This window comes from Carcharodon carcharias, chromosome 6 (assembly GCF_017639515.1).
Source record: "Carcharodon carcharias isolate sCarCar2 chromosome 6, sCarCar2.pri, whole genome shotgun sequence".
NCBI classification, from domain to species: Eukaryota; Metazoa; Chordata; class Chondrichthyes; order Lamniformes; family Lamnidae; genus Carcharodon; species Carcharodon carcharias.
The window spans coordinates 101,065,836-101,088,380 of NC_054472.1; the positions used below are offsets into that span (position 1 = coordinate 101,065,836).

A 22,545-nucleotide genomic window follows, 5' to 3' on the forward strand; every position below is an offset into this window, starting at 1 on the left:
CCTCTACCTCGCGGAGGCTGAGCGTCAACTCGCAGACACTTCCTCCTACCTCTCCCTGGACCATGACCCCACCACTGAACATCAAGCCATTGTTTCCAGGACTGTCACTGACCTCATCTCCTCTGGGGATCTCCCTCCCACAGCTTCCAACCTGATAGTCTCCCAACCTCGGACGGCCCGCTTCTATCTCCTACCCAAAATCCACAAACAGAACTGCCCCGGTAGACCGATCGTCTCAGCTTGTTCCTGCCCCACAGAACTCATTTCTCGTTATCTTGACTCCCTTCTCTCTCCCCTTGTCCAGTCCCTTCCCACCTACATCCGTGATTCCTCTGACACCTTACGTCACATCAACAATTTCCAGTTCCCTGGCCCCAACCGCTTCTTCTTCACAATGGACGTCCAATCCCTCTACACCTCCATCCCCCACCAGGATGGTCTCAGGGCCCTTAGCTTCTTCCTCGAACAGAGGCCCGAACAATCCCCATCCACCACTACTCTCCTCCGTCTGGCTGAACTTGTTCTCACACTGAACAATTTCTCCTTCAACTCCTCTCACTTCCTCCAAATAAAAGGTGTGGCTATCGGTACCCGCATGGGCCCCAGCTATGCCTGTCTCTTTATGGGGTATGTGGAACATTCCTTGTTGCAGTCCTACTCCGGCCCCCTTCCACAACTCTTTCTCCGGTACATCGATGATTACTTCGGTGCCGCTTCATGCTCTCGTCAGGACTTGGAAAAATTTATTAATTTTGCTTCCAATCTCCACCCCTCCATCATTTTCACGTGGTCCATCTCTGACACTTCCCTTCCCTTCCTTGACCTCTCTGTCTCAATCTCTGATAGACTGGTGATAGACTGTCCACCAATATCCATTACAAACCCACCGACTCCCACAGCTATCTCGACTACAGCTCCTCACACCCCGCTTCCTGTAAGGACTCCATCCCATTCTCTCAGTTCCTTCGCCTCCGTCGCATCTGTTCCGATGATGCTACATTCAAAAACAGTTCCTCTGACATGTCCTCCTTCTTCCTTAACCGAGGTTTTCCACCCACGGTCGTTGACAGGGCCCTCAACCGTGTCCGGCCCATCTCCCGCGCATCTGCCCTCACGCCTTCTCCTCCCTCCCAGAAACATGATAGGGTCCCCCTTGTCCTCACTTATCACCCCACCAGCCTCCGCATTCAAAGGATCATCCTCTGCCATTTCCGCCAACTCCAGCATGATGCCACCACCAAACACATCTTCCCTTCACCCCCCTTATCGGCATTCCGTAGGGATCGCTCCCTCCGGGACACCCTGGTCCACTCCTCCATCACCCCCTACTCCTCAACCCCCTCCTATGGCACCACCCCATGCCCACGCAAAAGATGCAACACCTGCCCCTTCACTTCCTCTCTCCTCATCGTCCAAGGACCCAAACACTCCTTTCAAGTGAAGCAGCATTTCACTTGCATTTCCCCCAACTTAGTCTACTGCATTCGTTGCTCCCAATGTGGTCTCCTCTACATTGGAGAGACCAAACGTAAACTGGGCGACCGCTTTGCAGAACACCTGCGGTCTGTCCGCAAGAATGACCCAAACCTCCCTGTCGCTTGCCATTTCAACACTCCACCCTGCTCTCTTGCCCACATGTCTGTCCTTGGCTTGCTGCATTGTTCCAGTGAAGCCCAACGCAAACTGGAGGAACAACACCTCATCTTCCGACTAGGCACTTTACAGCCTTCCGGACTGAATATTGAATTCAACAACTTTAGGTCGTAAGCTCCCTCCCCCATCCCCACCCCCTTTCTGTTTCCCCCTTCCCTTTTTTTTCCAATAAATTATAAAGATTTTCCTTTTCCCACCTATTTCCATTATATTAAAAAAAAAACCCACTAGAGCTATACCTTGAGTGCCCTACCATCCATTCTTAATTAGCACATTCGTTTAGATAATATCACCAACTTTAATTTTAACACCTATGTGCTCTATTGTACTATTGTCGTTGACATCTTTTGATGATCTGCTTCTATCACTGCTTGTTTGTCCCTACAACCACACCCCCCCCCCCTCCACCTCTTTGTCTCTCTATCTCTCCGCACACACACCTTAAACCAGCTTATATTTCAACTCTTTCTTGGACGCGAACACAAGTTCTGTCGAAGGGTCATGAGGACTCGAAACGTCAACTCTTTTCTTCTCCGCCGATGCTGCCAGACCTGCTGAGTTTTTCCAGGTAATTCTGTTTTTGTTTTGGATTTCCAGCATCCGCAGTTTTTTTGTTTTTAACAGATTATTCTTGTTTACCCAATCATAGCTGCAAGTCAGGCTGTCAAGTCCTCTAATTCTCATAGTGAAATTGTCCTCTCATGGCTAACTTCACCATACTGAGTTGTTGCTCTTGATTATCCGGTCATATCACTGTTGTTATCTTTATCATTAGCGTTAGCATTGAACAAATCTGATCCCACAATATTCTGTATTGAATCCTCATGTATCCTGCTGCAACATCGGTTGTCAGACACCCACTTCATCCCCTATGATTTGATATTCATCTCAGTCCTGGCTGTGCGGCCATCTTCAAGAAAACATTTTCATTTCTAGAGTTGACTATTCCAATTACTCCTGTGCTCGCTGACCTGAATTGCCTCACAGTCTGGAACACCAATGTTAAAATTCTCACCCTTGTTTTAAATTCCTCACGGCCTCACCCCTCCTTATCTCTGTAACCTCCCCAGCCTGAGATTTCTGTGATCCTACAACTGTGGCCCTTTGTGCATCCCTGATTTTAATCCGTCAACCACAGAGGGCTGAGCCTTCAGCTATCTGTGCCCTTGGTTCTGGAATTCTTCCTCAATTAACCCATCCGCCTCTCTACCTCTCTGTCTCCCGTGAAGGTGCTTCTTAAAAATCTTCCTCTTTGATCAAGCATATGAACATGCGAACATACAGAGGGTTGGAATTAATGGGTCTTTTTCAGGTTGGAAAGACATAACTAGTGGAATGCCACAAGGATCAGTCCTAGGGTCTCAATTATTTACTATCTAAATTAATGACTTGAAGGAGGGGGCAGGGTGCAATATATCCAAATTTGCTGATGATACAAAAATAGGTTGGAGGGCATGTTGTGACAAGGACATAAGGAATCTGCAAGGGGATATAGAAAGGTTAAGTGAGTCGGCAAAAACTTGGCAGATGGGAAAATTTTTTCCTCCTTTGGGGGGAAGTGCGGGAGCCTTCATTTTACATGGGCAGGCATGCACGCGAAAGAGCACACAGATCTCCCTGAGGCTAAGTGCTGCTTCAGGGAGATCGGCTCAGGTTTAAAATTTGTTAAACAAATAAAAAAAAAAATTCCTGACATGTCCCCTCATGTGGCACTGTCACATGAATTGGGACATGTCCATAACTTTTAATGAAACCTTTAATAACAATTTAAACACCCTCCTGAAACCTCATCCCGCCCATGGATGAGGTTTCATGCTTTTTTGAAGCCCGCCAGGGCTCCTGCGCTGCCTTCCAATCTTACGTTTGGACCGGCAGGTCCATTAATGACTTTAATTAGTTTTTCAATGGACTCAATAGGCTGTTGACAGGTCACCGGGCGTGCAGCTGACTCCGCTGCACCCCCACCGACCTGAAAATGGAAATGACTGAAAGTATTTAAAGAGGAGGTAGATAGATTTTTGAAATATCGGGGAGTTGAGGTTTATGAGGAGCTGGCACAAAAGAGGAGTTGAGGCATGGGGCAGATCAGCCATGATCTCATCGAATGGCAGGACAGGTTTGAGGGGCTGAATGGCTTACTCTTGCTGCTATTTCTTATGCTCTTATGTTCACATGTAATAGGAGCAGAAGTAGGCCATTTAGCCCCTCAAGCCTGCTCCACCATTCAATAAGACCATGGTTGATCTGTTTTGAGTTCCACATTCCCATCTACCCCCGATAACCTTTGATTCCCTTGCCTAACAAAAATCTATCTACTTCTGCCTGAAAAATATTCAGTGGGCCCGCCTCCACTGCCTTCTGAGGCAGAGAGTTCCAAAGTCGCAGAACCCTCTGAGAGAAAAAATTCCCCCCATCTCTATAAGGGCGACCCCTAATTTTAAAACAGTGCCTAGTTCTGGACTCACCCACAAGAGGAAATATCCTTTCCACGTCCACCTTGTCAAGACCATTCAGCATCTTATATACTTCAATCAAGCCACCCCTTATGCTTCTAAACTCCAGTGGTAATAAGCACAGCCTGTCCAAACTATCTTCATAAAACAACCTGCTCATTCCAGGTATCAATCTGGTAAACCTCCTCTGAACTGCCTCCAACGTATTTACATTTTTCTTTATTCTTTCACAGGGTGTGAGCTTCGCTGGCTGGGCTAGCATTTATTGCCCATCCCTAGTTGCCCTTGAGAAGGTGGTGGTGACAACTGAGTAGCTTGCTTGGCCCATTTCAGAGGGCACTTAAGGCCAGACCAGGTAAGGATGACAGATTTCCTTCCCTAAGGGACATTAGTGAATCAGATCTGTTTGTTACAACAATCGACAATGGTTCCATGCTCATCATTAGGCTTTTAATTCCAGATTTTTATTGAATTCAAATTCCACCATCTGCTGTAGTGGGATTCGAACCCAGGTCCCCACAGCATTACCTTGGGTCTCTGGAATTCTAGTCCAGCGACAATACCTCCCCATCACCTCCCCATTTACATCCTTCCTTACGTGATTTCATCATGGAAACCTCATCCTGCCCATGGATGAGGTTTGATGAAAAATGTAAAGGCCGCCTGGCCGATTCACCTGACCGTCAACTGCAAGGTTGAACGGGCAACAAAAAAATTGCTCCATTAATATGCCTTTTTCATAACATACTTTCCTACCTACCTTTGTGTCATCTACAAATTTTGGTCATCTGCTTGATCATTGGCTTTTGGTCATCTGCCCTAATATCTCCTTATGTGATCTGATGTAAAATTTGGTTCAATAACCCATGTCTGAAGCTAGTGGGATGTTTTACAATGTCAAAGGTGTTATATAAATGCAGGTTGTGGTTGGTGTTACATGTTTCTGAATGTATCCAGCTGGAATTTGAACTACGCCTTTCACCTCTCAAGCAATTCAACATTGTGACACTTCATTTATGTGCAGTTCTCCTCAGTACTTTGCAGATACAGTATATCCTGCATCATACAACCCCATGCAGCCCACTGGACTCTTGATCCTACCATTTCTATAATCCCAATTGCTGTGTTATTGACAAATACTAGTCCTAGAACAATTTTTCTCGCCTATTGTTGTCTCACAGATACAGGCCTACAGTGTTGCTCTCTACTTCTCAAGCTTAGTACAAATTCATTCCACCAATTTACACAAACTCCTGTCAATGCTTCCACACCCATTTATTTTATACTTACAGGTTAATGACTCACTCAAGAATTCATTCAACTCTCTTAACCCCCATCCTCAATTTAAATCGCACAATGCAGCTAATTTATTTCACAATTAACCTACATGGTGAAGAGTGCAATCAACACAATCCACATAAAGGGCAGAATTTTATGTTCTGCGGGCAGGCACACGTCCAACCTGAATGGGTGTAAATTCGCGCGAGATGACATCAGGCGAATGTCCCGATGTCATTGTGTGATATTTCATGGCATTAATGGGCTTAATTGCCCGCTTAATTGTTGGCGCATGTGGCAGTCAGAAGCATGCCCGCCGACAATTAAGTAGACAATTAAGCCCATTAATGGCGCAATTGTCAGTGATTTTTCATGGCCCGTCCAACCTTACAGTTGGCGAATGAGCCAATCAGCCAGGCGGCCTTTACATTTTTGATGAAACCTCATCCAAGAGCGGGATGAAATCTCCGTTAGGGAATAAAATAAAAATAAATATCTGGGGACAGCATTTTTATGAGGTATGCTTTCGGGCGTTTGATTGTGCTGCATGGACATACTTTGTAGGTTTTTTGTGCTCTATTTTATTATTTGGAGGTCTGCAGCTCCCTGAGGCTGCTGTCGGCCTTCAGGAGCTCAATGGAAGAGCTCACCCATGCCCATAGTGGCATCGTCGCCCACCCTCTTCCCATGTGGAATCGTGGTTGGGGCTGATCGTGATCGGGGGCCCATCGTGGTCGGGGCCGGTTTTCCGACCGCTCCCGGGCCCACCAATCGGGCACGCCCGATGAGGGAAACATTCAGGCCAAAGCCTTTTGTCACACCAACACAGTTACCCACCATCAACACCCGTTCAGGCCAAATTGTCTCTTACTATCACCCAGCACAAACTAACACTGTCAGCTTCTCACAAACAGTGAGACCTTTATCCAGAAAAATATAGGATTTACACATGTTGCAATAAAAGGAGATTTTCTAAACACAGAGAAACAAGTTACATTCACAAAAACCTGTGCTTGCCACTGATTTTAATTCTTCCTCAAACTGTCATACATTCAAGAATAATGTCAACATTAAAGGACTCTGTCTTAGGTTCCTGCCTTTGGTAATGCTATATACATAACATGGAATGGTTAATTTGCTTTTACATCATTAGAATGAATGAATCTACAATGGTTTGCATGCCTCTGCATGATACAATAATTCCTTGCTTAATATTGGAGTTGCGTTCCTGAAAGGTGCAACTGCCAGGTGAGGAGTGATACAATGGCTCCCCTCACTTTTCACCTCTTGGTTGACAGCAACAGATGTTTTTTTAAAAGAATTTGCTTATCAATTCAGTGAGTACTTAACTGTTTAAGTGCTGTAATTGTAAAAGACACACACAGACAGGTTTTCTTGTAAGTGTTAAAAGAAAAAGAAATAGTATTTATTGTACTTAACACCCGATCTGTAACAGATAATAATAAAATGCTCTAATTCACAGCCAAGAGGATCATACACACACAGAGAAGTAAGTTACAAGGAGAGAGGGTAGGTTAAATTATTTAAGAGTGTCCAAAGAGAAAATTAATCATATACTGTAGATTGATGTGTTAGATGCTTTAGAACCATGTTCCGTGCTTTTTTCTGGATTCTGCATCAAGACGATTTAAAGACTTGACAGAGAATCTTTGTCCTTTCCTCTGGAGTCAGCAGTTGCTTGGTTTACATTGAACATGTTGCCTGTCAGATACAGGCAGGGCACAAGCTTTCAGATTGGCTGGAGGGCCAGAATTTTTCTCTCATCAGGCAGGCTAGGCGGGAGTGGGCGGGGGAGGTTGGGAAGCCGACCGCCGCCCACGATTGGCTCTGCTCCACGATTTCACATGGTTGGGCCAATTAAGACCCGCCCTGTGTGGATTGCGAGCAGCAGCGCTGAGCGCTACCTATGTGGGCGGGGGGGGAGGAGGGAGAACGGGCCTGGAATGCAGTTCTCGCATGCGCGCGAAAGAACGCTTCAATCTCTCTGAGGCATGGAGCTGCCGCAGGGACATTTGAAGTGCTTTTTAAAAAAGTCACTAAAGACGGTAAAAATTTAAAAAAGCATGTCCCCTCATGTGACTCTGTTTTTAATGCTTTTAATTCAAAGATAAAATTTTCAATTAATGCTTACTTGCTTTAGGAAACCTCATCGCACTCATGAATGAGGTTTCCTAAAAAATGTAAAGGCTGCTTGGCCTTTTCACCTGTCCGTCAAGGTAAGGTTGGACGGGCAGCGTAAATTTGATTTTAATGAGCTAGTTAATGGCCTTAATAGGCCTTTCAATTATCGGTGGGCACGCTGCTGACTCCGTCGCGTGCCCGCCGAAAGAAATATTGCGTGTGTGTGTGATGACGTTGGGACGCACGCCTGATGTCATTGTGCGTCATATTATGCTTGGGCATGTCGGACGCACGCCCAATGTAAAATTCTGCCCAAGGTCTTTCTGGTCTCTGACAGGCCCTGGAAAAGCAGTTTCTTTAAACACAAAGGGTTAGCTTGCTATCACATGACATCCATTCATAAACTGGCCAGTTACCAAATACGGTCACAGCAAAGTGGGGAACCTTCATTCCAGGTCATTGTTTGCAGTGATTAGGTTACATGGCCTATGGAGTCCTCTTCTCAGCCAGGATGCATTGTCCTAAGTGATTGAGTTCAATGGTTTGGTCTGCACCCACTGTATTTTATTTCTGTATATCTGTGAATGGTTCACAGGGTGGGTCATTTATACTCATATAAGTTGATTGTCTCTGGTGGGTTATTTCTAGTCGGCACGGCTCCCTTTTGATACCTTATGTAACTTGCAAGATGAAACTGTAAATGTTTGCCCATCTTAAGAAATGCTATCAAGTTCACTTTAAATTCTGTTGTCAGTCTTTTTAAACTTATCCTGTGGTTTCAGCCCACTCAATAAATAAAGTCATTTTCAAAATAAAACATGGATTTTTAACATCTCCCTGCCAGGCAAATGAAATGCTACCAGAAAAATGTTTCAGAAAAAAGAAAAGAAATAGACACACATTCATTCTCAAACATTCAATCATGCAGACATCAAAGACAATGGCTATATTCTGTACAGTCTGGGATCGGTCTCCCATTGTTGACAATTTTGGGACGATTCTGTGCTGATTTAAACCCTAGATATGGCACCCGCTATCACATCATTTTTTTCTGCAATATGCATAATCTTCAGGTGAAAGGGTTGCAATAGCAAGCTCCATTGAAATAGCTGTTTTGAATTTCTCCACAAATGTCAAGGAATTGTGTAGACTAAGGTTTCTCTATATCCATTGCTAATATATATTTTAACGTGCTTGAGGGTGAGTAGCAGCTGTAGACTTTCCTTCTTTGCAGTGGAATATCTCTTTTGGTGTCTGTTCAATTTCTTTGAGAAATACCCAATCGGTCTATCGATACCTGATTCATCATCTTGGAGCAGAACTGTGCCTATCCCCATGTCATTAGCGTCGACTGTCACTTTAAAGGGTTGGTTAAAGTTCTGAGCTGCCAGCACCCATTTATTTGTTAGTATAGCTTTCAGCCTCTCGAAAGCTGTTTGGTATCTTTCTGACCACACTGCCTTTGCCTTTTTCTGTAGCAAGTCTGTCAGTGGCAGGGCTAAGGTACCAAAGTTCAGGATGAACTTGCAATGGAACCCACAGGTCCCCAAAAATCGCATTATTTCCTGTTTTGTCATGGGGATTTGGAATCAATCAATGCCTGTACTTTTGCTGCCCTGGGCAAGATCTGTCCTTGACCCCCAACATGCTCTAGGTAGGTTATTTGAACTTTAGTGAACTCACTCTTTATGAGATTCACTACTAGGTTAGCAGACTGTAACCTTTGGAATAAAGCTTCTAATTGGTCTAGGTGGTCTCTCCAGGTGTCACTGTATACCAGTAGATTGTCCTGGTATATTACACAATTGTGTTAGCCAGCCAATACCTGGTTCATCAGCCTTTGGAAGGTGGATGGGGCATTCCTTAACCCAAATGGCATTACTCAGCATTGAAATAAAATATCTGGTGTGATGAAAGCTGAGATCTCTTTAGCTCTGATGGTTAGGGGAACTTGCCAGTATCCCTTTAACAAATCTATCTATGTGATGTAAGTAGAGGAGCCATGGACGACGAAATCAAGTCATAGATGATTTGAGAAATTCAGCTTCAACCACTGTACCTTATCAGAAAAAATAGACACTGCTGCCCCTGTACCCAGCTTAAAATTGGGTTTCATGGCCATTGACTATGATATCTGCGCTCCAATAGGTCTCCTCAGACGCTGCAACTTCACCCAAGAAAAGTACTTTGCGATCCCCTGTATCTTTTATCTCTTGGATACTGCTTGATCTGATTAATCTCCCTTCAAATTTTGGAGTATGGTGCTTTCTGTCACAACATACCACTTTACAATGGCCCCATCAAGAATGACACCACATGTATGGTGAGACAGCCTTCTTGTGTCACAATGGGAGCACCGGATAATGACGGCGACTGCCCTCTCCTTGTTCTGGGTCTGCTTTTTAGTGGGCGCACTGGTACCTCTATTGTTTACAAACTGGGCTGACTGCGGTCTGACTCCACAGATTTCTCCATCACCCTGGATTAAAATTTAGTTTTGCTTCCAAAGCTCAGCCTGTCTCGCGAATTGAACTGCCTTGGATAATGTTAGATCTTCTCTGGACTGCAGAAAGTCTGATAAGGCTTCATCAAGGACACCCATGAGTTTCTCTTTTCCAGCCCCATATTCACAACTATCAGCCAAACAATACAGGTCATTCATGAAAAAATCAATCCTTCCTCCAGATTTCTGAGAGTACCTGTTATTTTTTAAAATTCATTTACAGGATGTGGGCATCGCTGGCTAGGCCAGCATTTATTACCCATCCCTAATTGCCCTTGAGAAGGTGGTGGTGAGCTGCCTTCTTGAACCACTGCAGTCCCTGTGGTTTTGGTACACCCACAGTGCTATTAGGGAGGGAGTTTCAGGATTTTGACTCAGCAGCAGTGAAGGAACAGTGATATATTTCCAAGTCAGGATGGTGAGTGGCTTGAAGGGGAACTTCCAGGTGGCGGTGTTCCTATGTGACTGCTGCCCTTGCTCTTCTAGATGGTAGTGGTTGTAGGTTTGAAAGGTGCTGTCTAAGAAGCCTTGGTGAGTTCCTGCAGTGCATCTTGTAGAAGGTACACACTGCTGCCACTGTGTGTCGTTAGCAGAGGGAGTGGATGGTTATAGATGGGGTGCCAATCAAGCAGGCTGCTTTGTTCCGGATGTTGCTGAGCTTCTTGAGTGTTGTTGGAGTTGTACTCATCCAAGCAAGTGGAGAGTATTCCAACACATTCCTGAGACTTACGATCTGTAGATGGTGGACAGGCTTTGGGGAGTCAGGAGGTGAGTTATTAGTTGCAGAATTCTTAACCTTTACCCTGCTCTTGTAGCACAGTATTTATATGGCTAGTCCAGTTCAGTTTCTGGTCAATGGTAACCCCCCGGATGTTGATAGTGGGGGATTCAGTAATGGTAATGCCATTGAATGTCAAGGAGTGATGGTTAGATTTTCTGAAATATGAATCGAAGACCTTAATAACCTTCTCATAGGTTTCTTTTGTCCTCATTAATACCCTGTCTTACTAGAATGTCATCTGCACTGCTGCAGATGGAATAGACAAGTGTACTGACCTGTTCTTTATCAGGCTTCTGTGTTAACCTTGAAGTGTCCTATACCCATTGAATCGGCAATGCCAGTTTTTCCAGAGTGCTGCTTGATTGGTCCTTCCATGTGGTCAAAGAAGTCGGGTAGATGTAGGAATTTTTAATGATTTTCCATGTTACTTTAATCACCTGTCTGGGAGTCCGTTTGTACTTTTTCTTCTGATTCTTTGCCAAGGTCGTTCCTTGCTGCTATTTTCTCGATGGCTTTCGCTTTTCTGCCACTGGCAGTTTTATCAGGGATACCTGCAAATTGGTTACTTTACCGCTGTCACCATGAGGTATCACCAGAAACAGTCCCAGGGTGTGTTTGACAGATACCACTGGAAGCAAGGCATCTGGAACTTCAAAACGTTTATTAACTATATACAACTGTGTACAGGGATAAATAAGCATGAATCTCTTTCTATAAGCATCTTTCCCTGAGTTCTAGAGACACATGATCTGATATCACTATTAGCTATTAGAATGATAACTACTGTGCCTTTATTCCACAACACCCACCCTTGGTTGAATACCAGTGGCAGTGGGATGAGACCCTTAAGCACCATTAAAACCCACTTAAGAGCCTCAATTGACTCCGGGGAAGGAAGTCCATCCACGAGCTTTCCTGTCCTGACTTAATTGGGGCAGTGGCAGAAAGGCAGTGGGATCTCCACTCAGCCTATTACCACCCGATTAAATGCCACCCACCTCCCTCGGGAGACAGCATTAAATTCCACCCACTGTAGATATCTGTAGCTTGGTGAGGAAGCAGTAATATAAGGTGCAGAATGTCCAGATTTGCACGAAGTGTGGTAGCGGGCGGGAAAAACGACGTTTTACCCACCAGCTACAATTGCAGCTTCTCATGCCTTATAGTGGCAATCCCACCGCATTAATTATGCATTCCCAGGAAACACACCATTTCAATACTGGGAGGGCTCCGGTTCACCTGCCACGCCGTCACCTCGCTGCTTCATCACGCCGGGCGCCACATTTAAAGTATAGCCACGCACATCCCTCTCAGTGCTTCCAGCCCAGGACGGCTGCAAAGAAGACATGGCCCTGAAAGGCAAGAAGGTTGTAGCCCCAGGTTTAGTGACACACCCCTCAGCCTTCTTTTGGACGCTGTGGAGGCCTGCCGTGATGTCTTCTACCCCCGCTCTGGCTGCAAGAGGGGCAGCAACATTCCCACCCTGGCTTGATAGGCAATGGCAGTGGTGATCAGTGTCAATGCTGCACAGAAGAGGTTGGCCATCCACTGCAGATGGAGGATGAATGAGCTCATCTATGCCGCCAGGTTAAGGCAAACATCTCATCATTCTAAACTCACACACTCAAGTCCATCACACTTTCACTGGCATCTCACTCACTGCCAGCTCAAAGGACATCACCACCCATCCTCACATGTCCATCTGGCCTTATCTCCTCTGGAGGCTGCCTGGTCAACCTTAACCATCTTGAGGCCACTTGCAAAGATCAATATGTCCCCCAACACAAACCCTGAAATACCCTCCTTGCCCAATACAACCCTCATCCTGAGGCCATTTCTCCCTCTTCCCCAAGCAAGCCCTAGCCCTGCAGCCATTGAAAAGCCACCCACGCCTTATGGCTGGTCTGGTAGGTAGAGCTGCCCCGAGCCACCCTAAAAGTGATGTGGCAACGTCTCTGAAGCCTGGCGCTGAAGACTGAGTGCTGTCTGAAGCAAGGTAGGCAAACAAATCTTTAAGTCCCGAGCAAAGTGCGGCCTGCCAAGTGCAAGCCTTATATATGCTGTTGTGAATCACATCGGCATAGATCCAGCCGGGGTGGGGGGGGTGGTGGTGGGGGTGGGGGTGAATCTGGGGGTTTGGGAATATAGTGACATGCAGATGCATTATAGTGAGGTTCCCGAAGTCTGCCGGCGGGAAACACGGCCCGTTACTGACGGGCAGAGCAGTTGATCACAAACTGGTTTCCCAATGTTGTGAAACTGATTTTTGGCCTTCTCTCTAAACTGTCTGCTCAAGTCGCCGAATCCGCCCGACATCAGTGGGCACAGAAAATTCCACCCAAGGTTTTTTTTATTCATTCATGGGATGTGAACATCGCTGGCTAGGCCAGCATTTATTGCCTATCCCTAAATGCCCTTGAGAAGGTGGTGGTGAGCTGCCTTTTTTAAATCGTTATATTGCATGTGGTGTTGGCACACCCATATAAGGTAGTATGAGAGAAATCTGTATGAAATGTAGTATGATAGAGTTAAAGCTACTCCCAAGATTTGGCATAAGTGAAGTTACTCTGTTGAATCAGACAGATTTCACTTATATTAAGGAGCATAATTAGCCATTATTGATACTTAAAAATACATGATAGGTCCACTAGGAGCTCTGCTTAGCCTGTTTGTATATATGTTTTTGGCAGACAAATTGATATAGGATTAAAGGAGGCACAAGCCTCTCAGGCTATGATTTTCTGTACAACATAATAGTATTCTAGAACAATACCACTTAAAATTAGTTCATCTGGCTGTCATTATTTATTAGTGCCCACAAACAAGAGTGGATTTCAGTTTTGTCACTTACAATCTGACAGTCACAATGGGCAGGATATTTCAGTTGGCGTGCGGGGGCGGGACCGACATGATGACGCGTAAAATGACATGCGATAACTTCAGGCATGCGTCCCGAAGTCATCGCGCAGTCCCATGATATTTCGTTCGGCGGGTGCACGCCAGAGTCGGCTGCATGCCTGCTGATATATAAACGGCCTATTAAGGCCATTAAGGAACTGATCAAAATAATTGCTAACTTATGGTTGGCGGCAGGTGAAAAGGCTAAGCGGCCTTTGCGTTTTTTAGGAAACTGCATCCACGAACAGCATGAGGTTTCCTAAAGCTTTTATTAATTAAATAAAAACATTTTCATAAAGATAAAAACATGTCCCATCTCATGTGACACAGTCACATGAGGGGATATGTTTAAATAAATTTTTGAACTTTTTATTTACTTTTTACAATAGTGATTCAATCTCCCTGAGGCAGCTCTGTGTCTCAGAAAGATTGAAGCACTCTTTCGCATGCATGCGCGCAAAAGAGTGCTGGTCCCGCCCGCTCCCACCAAGCCTGTCCGCCACCTGAAAAATTCAGGCCAATGTGATAATAATAACCGAGTTTGACTCTAACGTGAGATACCTTTTCTCAAATTCAAATCAATTATTAGAATAAAATCACTTTGCAGGTGGGAATTAGGCAAGTGACATAGTAATGAGGCCTGGTAGTTAAAATCCATGTAGCTTCATACTGCTGTGAGCAGCTGAGGTACAAACTGACACCAGTATTTTCCGATTAACTTACCTAGCTCTATGGAGCAATTTTAACCTAACCCAGCTGCCAAGGAACTGACAAAATCAGGTGTAACGCTTGTTTTATATCTCACCAATTGACATCAATGGAGAGTGATAATGGGCAAGGTGTAAATCCTGTGTTCCAACCAATCCCAAAGGTTTCCTAAGAGCAAAATACTGCGGATGCTGGAAATCTGAAACAAAAACAGAAAATGCTAGAAAAACTCAGCAGGCCTAACAGCATCTGTGGGGAGAAAAAGAAGAGTTAACATTTCGAGTCCTTATGACTCTTCTTCAGAGCTCTGACGAAGTGTCAAATGGACTCGAAATGTTAACTTTTCTTTCTCTCCATAGATGCTGTTAGACCTGCTGTGTTTTTCCAGAATTTTCTGTTTTTGTCCCAAAGGTTTCCTGCCCAGCAAATTAGGTTGACGATTCCCCCTGTGACTCTGAATTTAGTAAATATGCCTGCTAGCGCCCCACTCCTTGCCCTGCTATAACAAACTATTCACCTGAATAGAATCCATTTCCTCCTTCATTTTAAAGTTCTCAATCATACACAAGTGAAGTTTGCATTTATCCAATGAAGAAAGAGTCCCAGTTTCTGAATCTATAATGGTAACCAAGACTTGGTATCATTTTAGTAGCTCTATTTTGGATTCTTCAGTTTCCTACTATGTGCCAGAATCAAACCCAGGGGTAGTATTCTAGATGTGACTGAAACAAGGTCTTGTACTAAGTATTGTATTTTTGGATTTGTATAGTACTGTCCTAGCTTTACATCCTTAGACTACATTATTGACTTTGTCTATAATCTTGCAGCATTGGTTATGAACCTTCAGGGTTTCATGAACCACAACCTCCCCAAAGTCCCTTTGTTGCTTCACAGCCTTAAGATGGTAACCTTATGGAGAATTTAATGCCCTCCCCTAATGTGAGTTTGGAGGCATGGGGGCATTTAATTGGGTGAGTGGGTGCCAGGTGGGGATCCTGCTGCCTTGCCATCTCTGCCCCAATCAAGCCTGGAGCGGGAAGGCTTGTGGATGGCTTTTCTGCCACGCTGCCAATAGAGGGTCTTAAGTGGGCTGTTATGATCCACAACTTATGATTACCACTGGACAAGCCTGATCCCAGGGTGGAACTCAGCTTGGTAGGTAATAGCTTTTAATCGTTTGTTTAGATACTTGAAGACTGGTTACTGAACAGAATCACCGGAGTCAGCTAATGAACATTTAATAAAAGCATAAATCACTCCTTCTTAAACAGTCCCTCAGGATTGAGGATGACTTACTTCTACTCTGGTTTGTGGGTTCTGAGATGGCTGATAAGTCTAATCCGTGATTTGCAGACTCTGTCACATGCAGGGCAGGTGGTGCTTGGAGGATCAGACAGATGAGTTGTTTGGAGGTTCATGTGCTCTCTCCCTTGCCTTGGCATTGTTTCTATGTGCTCCTAATAAAGTCTTTCGATGTGTTCAGTGCCTTCCCAAATAAACCTTCTCTATTTCCAATGTACTTTAGGAAATCTGCCATTTTTACCTGGTCTGGCTTACATGTGACTCCAGACCCACAGCAATAGGGTTGACTCTTAACTGCCTTCTGAAATGGCCTAGCAAGCCATTAGTTCCAGGGCAATTAGGGATGGGCAAGAAATGTTGGCTTTGCCAGTGATGCCCAATTCTCATAAAAGAATTTGAAAAATTTTGGTCGGTCACAAACCAGAGACTCCCATGAGCTGTTGAGATGTTTGATCTCTTCAAGGATGCTTTGATGACAGCCCTAAAGTATTTCCACTGTCCTCCTGGGAGTCTCCTTCCGCAATTGAGCTCGGAGTAGAACAGTTGCTTTGGGAGTCTGGTGTCAGGCATGTGAACAACATGTCCCAGCCAGCATAGCTGGTTTTGAATGATTAGTGTCTTAATGCTGGGCACACTAGATTGGCAATGGATATTGTTGTTGAACCACATTTCTTGCCACCAGATTTGGAGGATCTTGCAAAGGTACTGCTGGTGGTACTTCTTCAATGCTTTGAGCTGCCTGCTGTAGGTTGTCCAAGTATCTGAAGTATATCAGAGCATGGTGATCACTGCTGTCCGGTAAACCATGATGTTAACCTCAGGTTTGAGATTTGGTCTTCAAATATCCTTTTCCTCAGTTGGCCAAAGGCTGAGCTGGCACATTGAAGGCGATGGTAAATTTTGTGATCAATGTCTTCCTTTGTCGCGAGGAGGCTCCCAAGATATAGAAAACGGTCCACATTTTCCAGGATCTCACCAGTGATCTTAATCAACAGGAAAAGTGTTCTGCTGTGGGAGCTGGTCGGAAGAGGACAGTTACAGCTCTTCTGTAGTCAGCAGCACCACCAGGGAGGCAGTGGCTGCTGCTGCTACCACACCCATCAGGGTACCCGGATTGAGGAGGGACCCTCGCACAGGTGAGTGATGGAGGGAAGGGGGATCACAGGGTGGAGTTGTACAGGAAGGGTGTCCCCCATTCCCAATGCTGGGTCCCCTGATCAGGCACTGAGTGCCCTTGAGTGAGGGTCAGCCCCACAGCCCACAAGCAAACATGCCAGGATTTGCCTGTTGTGTTCCATGCAGGGCCAGCCTCAAGCCAGCCACTGGGTTAATACCAGTGGTGCTAGGATGTGTCCCTTATGATCCTGCCCAAAGCCTTCTGTGAGGTTGAAAAAGGCACTAACTACATGGTTTTCAAGGCCCATAGTTTCAACAGTACTGTATGGGTGGCTATAGTAGTGTTACTGGCCTAGTAAATCAGAGGCCCGAACTAATCTGAATGTCCAAAAATGGCAGGCAGGAAGAGACCAACTAGTCCATCCAGCCAATCCCACTTAGTTGTGATCAGCATCCTTAAGTCACCTGAAAACCATGTAATAAAAACTCAGGGGAAGAAAAATTCCTTTCCAGCCTCTTAAATTGACAGAAACTATTCTAGGAGATCACATGGGCCATGATTTGCCTCTTAGGATACATATCTCTTATACGAGATGATCTCCACCCCAACTGTTTGTTGTAAGTAACTGAAGCGCATTGCAATGTTTCTTAGACATCATCTGCCTATTTCCTCTTTCCAAAAGGACCTTTCAAAAGATCTAAAATGACCTTTAAGCAGGGACAAAACTCAAAACTGCTCTCATTCTTAATGGCCGTCAACCATGTGTTCGATGTCTTTCGAAAAATACATCACTATCATTTCAGAAACAGCTACACCTTGATCTGCTATAATAATACATGTTCCAGTCTAATTTCTCATTCAAGCCATACGCTTGTAGTTTGTGATTTATGATTTTAAAATTACTCACTATTGAATTTAAACTGCTTTCATTTGCAGCCTTTCAGGCAAAAGGACCAAGTATTTGTCCCTAATATCAATATTTATAAACCCTTAGGATGGAGGAAACAATTATCTGTAATCACACAGTGGGTGCAACTGAAGATCTAGGTCAGAAATCTGAAGTGACCCCAACAGCATTGGTTTGATTGAGTTGGATCAAGACCAAGCATTTGCTTTCAAAGCTGAGCATTTGCACTTGAAGATGAAATGTGCTGGTACTGTGCTATTTTTAGCTGCTCAGCTTCTTTCTGATGATTACATCACCACTAGCTGCACACTGCAGTCACAATACAGAAACAGCACAAAGAGCAAGTGACACTGGCCATATTTCCCAGTTGCCAAAATGCCAGGAGAGGTGGTGGGGGTTAGATTTCCCCTGTGCATTATTGCAATACAAGCCATAAAGATCACAATTGTAGTTTTACTGTTCAAAGAAAATCTCCTCCCAGGTTACAAGTGCAGAATTTTGGAGCTTTTTTATTTCAAATAAACTGCAACATCTTGTTACATTTTCACTTTTGCAGCAAAAGTACTGGTGCTCTCCAGAAGAGGGGCTGATCAAGGTGAACAGCAGGAGAACACAGCCATTAACAACTTTTGGTGTTTAGTCTCAATCAACCAGGTGAAAGCATTGTTAAAAGTCCAGATAATTTTGTTGGTTTCTGCATGGAGAATAACTGCTATACAACATTGAAAAATATCTTTGACTCACCCTCCCCCGCCAAAAGTGAATTGTTTTTACTCGGTTACATTGTACTTAGCGTGTGAAGAACAGATGTTTATTTTGATATGGAATGGATACTCTGTCAGACTGATTGGGACTTTGTAAAGAGGACAGCAACATTCCTGATAAAGGTAATTGACATGTAAAATTCCAGTAAGGGCAGCTTTTACCATTTTTGCTGTTCTTCAGCAAACATGAGTAGATTAAAAGGCTTCCATTGATACACTTCAGAACCCCAACGTGTCATTTACACAAGGCTATGGAATACATGACCAGAGTTAGTGATTGAAGCAGAGATCCATGGCAGGAAATTTCCTTGGAGTTGACCTTGTTCTGCCCCCATAACTTTAACAGGAATGTGGCGGAAAACCCATTTATAAACATAAATTAGGTTTCCACCAGACCGGCTGGGGAGTGGGAACAGCTCTGAGGAAATTCCAGGTACATGTCAATATTTAAGGATGGGTTAGATATGGTTGCAGGAAAGGGAAATAAAGCGATATAATAGAACAGAGTGAGCATGTGGGCTTAGCATTACTGCTCACATGAAGGATAAACACCACCATGAACTGATTGGATCAAAAGGCCTATTTCTGTGTTGTAATTATGACATAATTTTATATACCACAATCATGGCAAAACTCAGGTTTTAATTACTGGTCTTCTGTAAATGGATCATTCCTTACCTTGGAGTGCCTCTAAGCGATGGCTCTGAATAACGATGCACAGCTGCAGCACAAGCTGTGGAGCACTTTCCAAAAACGTCGCCAGCAGATGTAACATACTTACATCCGCATACTCATACACCATCTTCCAGTAAAAACGCCAGCGGTCTAGCTCCCCACTCCGACGGCTTCGAATGCCAAGGTATATAGTGCGCAAGTACCTTGAGAGAAAGAGAAAGTTAAAAATCATTATGGTACAAATTAGACAACAATCTAAAATGCAACTTCATATATGTGTGTGCGTATGGAGTTGTGGGTGGGCGGCTGAAATTTAAAAAGATGCAGCTGATTAAGGCTGTACAGCAAAGAAGCAAAGAGACTGAAAGCATTCAAGTTTATTTTTTGTTTTTTCAAATATTTTATGGTATACAAAAGTTGCTGGTCAAAAACCAGTGACAGCCAAAATAGATGCAGAAGCAGGAATTGGAGTGCAGCAACTAAACAACCTTTTTGATAGTTGGCAAAGATAATAGGCTGCTGCATGAGGTGGGTGGGAAAGTAGTTTCCTTGTTTCCACTCCAGGGTCTTCTCCCTACAGGACAGCAGAGTAGCATGCCTGGCAGAAGATGCAGGGGGTCAATACTGTGTGCTTCACCAGCAAGACTTTAAAACAGATGCAGAAGAAAATGGCATAACCTAAGGAAATTGTTGCCTATTTACTGCTGAGTCTCTCACACAATCTTACAGCTCTCAGATTCCAAATGGGCACATATTCAAGCTGCAACTGACAGTTGAAACACAGAGTGGGTTTGTCGCTATGGGCAGGATTATTAACTGCAGGGAGCATGTGAGTCAAAAAGTCATGGGGAACTTGCAATTTGGGATTCTGCCATAGATCAACTAGAAACCTCAAGAAAAAGCCTGAAAGACTTAGAATTTGTCAGGTAATAGGAGCAGGATTTTCATGTGGACAGTTTCCTATGAAGAAAGGTACATTTTTAAATCAATGCCTGCTAAGAGCTGTAATTTAAATGTCAGTAATTTTTGTATTTATCTTAAAGTGCTATCCCCTGCGAATGAGTTTGTGTTGTTCAGCACTCCGAGCTACATTCCTGGTACCCGTGTCATCTTCCTTGGAGGACGGCACTATTGTGCCAAGCGGTAGTGGAGGAACAGGGGAAATAAGTGGTGCAGGAATAGGTAGAGGGCACTGGCTTGACAGTGAAATCTTCCTTTTATTCCAGGTGGCATGCAGATGGGAGAACAGGGATTCTGGCTCTGTGCGAGGGACACGGGAGTCAATGAGCTATCTATTTACAGTCATCAGACCTTTTGGCCTTCCAGAGACAGGCTAATTTCACACTGTTGCATCTTCACAGCGAGTTCATATTTTGTGCATTACATGATATAATGCTCCATCCCTTATCATTTTCCAACTTATCGTACGTATTGTCTTGGGAAACCCTTTAGTAATTAAAAATAAATAAAGAGCACTCCAGTGATTCAATGGGTATGCAGCAATTTTCAGGAACACATACCAGACAGGTCCAGAATCTTTTGCTCAGTTCACCAATCTCAATCTAGGGAGCAGAAAAAAATAAATGTGTCCCCATGTTGGAAAATAGGCACAACTGCACAAATCTTAGGCTCATTGTGAGATCTTTGGCATCAAACAGCCTGTTCACTATCCAGGTGCCCACATCAGAAATGGGGACATTGTGCAAGGTGCTACAGGACTGTGAATGGCTCTGGGGTTGTACTCCAGCTCTAAAACAACAATTACTGCACTCAAAAATTACTCATTCTGCAAAATGCTTTGAAATGTTTTGATTATAGTAAGATACTATATAAATATAAGTACTTCTTTATATAAGATATAGCTTTCAGTAAAAAAGCAATAAGGGAGATAGTTGAACATTAAATAATAAAATTAGCTAACATTTTTGAGTGTAATTAGTTTCAAGACAGCCATAGGCTTGAACTGTGGTCCTCCCACTGCGACACATTTTGTTAGATATTTAATACGTTATATCACTATAAATTGCGCATTTAATACCTGGTAATCCACTGAGGTTAATGGCTATCCTCAAGCTATAGCTTCAGGATAGCGACCTTTCCCAAGAAAAACAAACCACAGAAAACAGATGTAATCATGTACTTTGTCTGCTTCGTGTGTCTCTAGATGCAGGAAGTCTTCCATGTCTAAATAAGCATATTCAGGATTACAGTAGTGGTCTGATTCAAATGCTGATCAGTATAAAAGGCCTAAAAAGTGTTTTAAAAGGAGTTCTACTGGCTTTCTGATCATTACTCCTCTTCCAAGTAACCTTATCAATCTGAACAAAAGAAAATAGCTGCCAGATAGTGCATTGCAGGTTCGTCCACTTTAATGCCTGGTTCTGGAGAAATTTAGTGCTAATCTCAGCACCTGAATCCCTGATATGTGCTCCCATTTGTGTGGAGCTGTGGACAGATAAGCTAATATATAGAATTCATACATATGTGTATTAGCTTTGGGCATTCTCAATCCGATTGGTGTTCACAACTGTAATTCACACTAATTTTCCCAACTCAGCATTGAATGGCATTAATTTCTGTCAGAAAGGATGCAAGTCTGTTTTTATTCATTCATGGTTGTGGGCTTCGCTGGCTGGGCCAGCATTTATTGCCCATCCCTATTTGCCCTTGAGAAGGTGGTGGTGAGCTGCCTTCTTGAAATGCTGCAGTCCATGTGGTGTAGGTAGACCCACGGTCTGTTAGGAAAGGGGTTCCAGGATTTTAACCCAGCGACAGTGAAGGAATGGCAATATATTTCCAAGTCAGAGCGGTGAGTGACTTGGAAGGGAACTTCCAGGTGGTGGTGTTCCCATCTATCCGTTGCCCTTGTCCTTCTAAATTGTAGTGGTCATGGGTTTAGAAGGTGCTGTCGAAGGAGCCTTTGTGCATTCCTGCAGTGCATTTTGTAGATGATACACACCTGCTGCTATTGTGCGTCGGTGGTGGGGGGAGTGAATGTTTGTATCTGTGGTGCCAATCAAGCGGGTTGCTTTGTCCTGGATGGTGTCAAGCTTCTTGAGCATGTACTCATCCAGGCAAGTGAGGAGTATTCCGTCAGACTCCTGACTTGTGCCTTGTAGATGGTGGACAGGCTTTGGGGAGTCAGGAGGTGGGTTACTCATCGCACGATTCCTAGCCTCTGACCTGCTCTTGTAGCAGCAGTATTTATATGGCTCATCCAGTTCAGTTTCTTGTCAATGGTAATCCTCAGGATGTTGATAGTGGGGGGAATGCCATTGAACATCAAGGGGCAATGTTTGGATTCTCTCTTGTTGGAGATGATCATTGCCTGACACTTGTGTGGTGTGAATGTGACTTGCCACTT

The 22,545-nt window shown here is 44.2% G+C and overlaps 1 protein-coding gene across 1 annotated transcript in view; it reads right to left on the reverse strand.

The window, feature by feature from the left end:
- xkr4 (XK related 4) overlaps positions 1-22,545 on the reverse strand; it is a 347,720-nt gene that overhangs the window by 81,816 nt on the left and 243,359 nt on the right. Inside the window, exon 2 of the mRNA XM_041190264.1 lies at positions 19,185-19,384. Coding sequence (XP_041046198.1) covers positions 19,185-19,384 — 200 coding nt within the window. The remainder of the gene's footprint in view (positions 1-19,184; positions 19,385-22,545) is intronic.